The 3,608-nt window shown below is 38.7% G+C and overlaps 1 protein-coding gene across 1 annotated transcript; it reads left to right on the top strand.

Moving 5' to 3' along the window:
* Positions 1-130: 130 nt before the first annotated feature.
* On the top strand, positions 131-2,820 carry LOC104521716 (signal transducing adapter molecule 2-like; the record flags this gene model as incomplete). Its single annotated transcript, XM_010163793.2, has 3 exons — positions 131-284; positions 1,940-2,109; positions 2,339-2,820. Coding segments are annotated over 3 exons (556 nt in total), but the record flags the coding sequence as incomplete, so codon positions are not given.
* Between the last annotated feature and the right edge of the window lie 788 nt (positions 2,821-3,608).

Below are 3,608 nucleotides of genomic sequence, written 5' to 3'. Positions count from 1 at the left end.
TTGTCAGCAAGGATGCTGTGCAAGACCGTGTTCAAAACTGTTTAATGAACCACTCTTCTTTTTTTTTTTTTCCCATCTAGCAGAAGATGTTACAGACACTTACTTTTTGCACATATTTGTTTTGAAACAGAAAACATTCGGAATTATCTGAATTGAATGTGAAAGTTCTAGAAGCTCTGGAGCTCTATAACAAACTGATGAATGAAACACCGATGTATTCAGCCTACTCCAAACTCCACCATCCCGCACAATACCCACCTACATCTTCTGGTGTTTCAGTGCAGGTCAGTACTCCTTTCTGGAAACAGAGACTTTCCTAATATAGATTTCTATTTAAAAAGATGACAGTGAAAATGAAGTGTACGCTTTCTGGCGAGCCTAAGAACAATCTGACATTGCCTGGTGACTTTTTATAGCCTTTAGAATAAAATATCATTCACACAGGAGAACAAGAGTACTTCCATTTGCAGTTACCTGCTTGCACAATAAGGTATCGTTGTTGATTTTGCTCTAGTTAACAGAAGGCTACTGGATTGAAAATAGTAAAAGATTCCTTCCATGATTAATTTTTTTTACAGTTAGAATTGTGTGTTTCAGCAGCTTGGTGGATGTTCTTGCTGTTGAGTCATGTCCTCAGTCTTAAAGTAAAAATGTTGCCTTCTTATCTAATAGCAGGGATGTGAGTGAACTTTAATATTAGTGCATTAATCATGAGTGCAGTGTACTTTTTCTAAATATAGAAACATTAGTCTAGTTTTAGCTCTTTTTTTTTTTTTTCCCCTCAAGAAATGAACATGTATTAGGGGGTGTACTTGCTTAAAACTGTTTTACAGTATCTCTAATGTGCCATATTCATGTTTTAAGAAAACAAAAATGAGGGAGAATTATATATAGATAGATAGATACAGATTTTTTTTTTTTAGGATCCTTTTTGGAGAAAGTGTGGAACGAGTGTTTTTACTTTAAGTGAATTTTACTTTGATGTTAATTGTTCAGTGGGAAAAGAATAGTTGCCATAGCAACTGCTAGATCTGAAAATATGTCAGTTAAAAGTAATTCCGTGTCCTTAACTCCTGGTAACGATGGAAAATTCATTATATTTAGAGGTTAAAAAGTAATTTGAGCTAAAAGGCAACTGGAGTTTACTATTTCTTCCAAGATACATACTTCCAGTGGTGAAAAATACAAGATAACGCTAACCATGCTGAGCTTAGTGCAGCTACTTGGTACAAAATTGTTTGTTCCTTCAGTGTCCAAAGTCCCAAATGAATGAGCAGCATAGACTTCTGTAGACTAAGCACATTATAGCACCTGTTCTATCTGAATTTTGGGTGAAGATTTGCATTTTCTTAAATCAGAAATGCAAGAAATGAAAGGTTTTGCTTTCCTTTTGTGTTACAGTCTTAGAATATTCTTACATTTTAATTGCCAAAATGTGTTAAATAACAGATCTCACATGGTGCCTATCTTGCTTCTCAATGCTGTGCATCAAAATATGTGAGGGTTGGACATCGTAAAGATAAGGCAGATGAGAAAGGAAGTAGTAAGGTCTCTGGGAGGGGCAGAGGCCTTGTAGATGGTACAAAAGGTTCTTCTTTCAGATATGAAGCACTGACCTGGTTAAAAAAAGTATTTCTGAAAAAGATACCTTCTGCTGAAATCAATGATAGACCTATTTAAAACCTATGATGAGAAGTTACATGTTCTGGTTTTAGAACCATGTTGGGAAAATGAACTGATGTTCATTCAGCCTTTGAACCCTAACATACTTGTTCCTTGTCGTGGTATTCTGTGCTACATTTGCTGCTACTTGATTGAAAATAAAAGGTATATAATGGGGTTTTTTATTATTATTTACACTGTAGTGGTATTTTGTGCCATATTTGCTGCTACTTGATTGAAAATAAAAGGTATATAATGGGGTTTTTTTTATTTACAGTCGTACCCTGTACAGCCACCTAGTGGAAACTACATGATCCAGGGTGTTCACCAAGTCACCATTTCCCCAGGTTACAGCCTGGGACCTGAGCAGATGGGGCAGATGAGGTCTCTGCCTCAAAGTATAAATTCTTCTGGAGCAACGCAGCCAGCTCAAGCCGCGTATTTAAGGTATGGCTTCAGCAACCTGTTAAATCACCTTTTTCCTGACTGTAATTTAATTACTTTGTTCAGAGGTTGTGTGTTCTTGCACTGTGTACAACGACACGTATCACTGTTTGATCATTTTGAAAATAGACAGATCACTTTTGGACTAAGCAATATTCTTATTTGCCAATCTGCTTATCGGATAAATAGACACGAACTCGTCAGAGTTAAGATTTGTTTTGTTTTGTTACAGCCCAGGGCCGGATTCTGTGTTAAACCAGACGTATGTGAACCAGAACCCTGGCCTTCCCTCAGCTGCCAGCACAGCTGCTTACACCCAGCAGCAGATGGGAATATCAGTGGATATGTCGGCTTATCAGAATAACACGTCGAGTTTGGCTCAAGGACCAGGTTATCCCGTGGCGGTTCCTCCTCATTCCGTTCTACAGCAGCAAACAAATTACCATCAACAGCCTCTCCTTTAAAAACAAACCAGCTCGTATTTCTGAATTAATGAATAAAGGTTGCCTGACCTAATGGTTTTTATTAATACCTGTCAATGAATATCAAAATACATTTTCCTTTTAAATAACCCAACTTACTGTGTTGGGGTTATGCAGAGTAAAAAAATATGCATCAGATCTGATTGTTAAGCACTTGCATAAAGGTAGTTTGTACTAGATTAGCTGATGGTTTAAAATAATTTCAGATTACTTTGAGCCCCTATTTCAGTGGTTTCAGGAAATGCCACTTGTGAATCTTAAATTCAAAGGTTGTCCAAAAATAGTTTAAGTGTGTTTCTGAAAACTTGAATGCTTAATCATTGTTCTGCATTGCTCTCATGATGCGTTCCCTCCTCTGGTATCTGACTGTAAAACGTTTCTTACCATAATCTTTCTATCCAAGTGGCTTTAGAGAATCTCTGCTGACTTAGACGCCGCCTCCCCTCTGGGCTGCTGTAGCGAGCTTTGCAGTATGATGTGCACTGCGTAACTGGAACAACTGCACGAGTTCAGCAGATGAGAGCTGGAAGAGAAAATGATTTGATATTGTGACAGTGAGGGCCATATACCTACAGAAATATGAAAAATGAGATTTTTACAGTGCTGCCTGTTAGATTTTTTTGGGAAGCTACAGAGACCTCCTGATGTGTTTCTCTTGGGGTCTCGCTAGAATTCGCTTGTGTCTTTGGGCAGCGGTGGTACTGGAAGCACAAGTCTCCTTTGCCAGAGCAGGCGAGGGATGCTCACTCCCAGCTGACTGTGTGGGCACTCTGGATACAAGGTGCTGAGCCAGAAACTTGTACAGAATCTCTTTTTCCTTTTTGGATGTGTTTAGAAGTGAAGGAGTATTGTAGTTCCTTGCAGTAAAGGAGGAATGTTTGACGCTCAAGACTGTGAGAATCTACCTTGTTCCCTTTCCAGTGGGGAGCAGAGTGGAACAGGAATCGCCTTTATGGGACCAGGGGGTTCTCGCCTCTCTTGGATTTCCTTTCTCTGCCACCATTTCCATGGCTAAATAAA

This window comes from Antrostomus carolinensis, unplaced genomic scaffold (assembly GCF_000700745.2).
Source record: "Antrostomus carolinensis isolate BGI_N321 unplaced genomic scaffold, ASM70074v2 scaffold39662, whole genome shotgun sequence".
NCBI lineage: Eukaryota > Metazoa > Chordata > Aves > Caprimulgiformes > Caprimulgidae > Antrostomus > Antrostomus carolinensis.
Note: the sequence above shows the minus strand (reverse complement) of the source record. Positions and strands in the feature narration are given on the sequence as shown.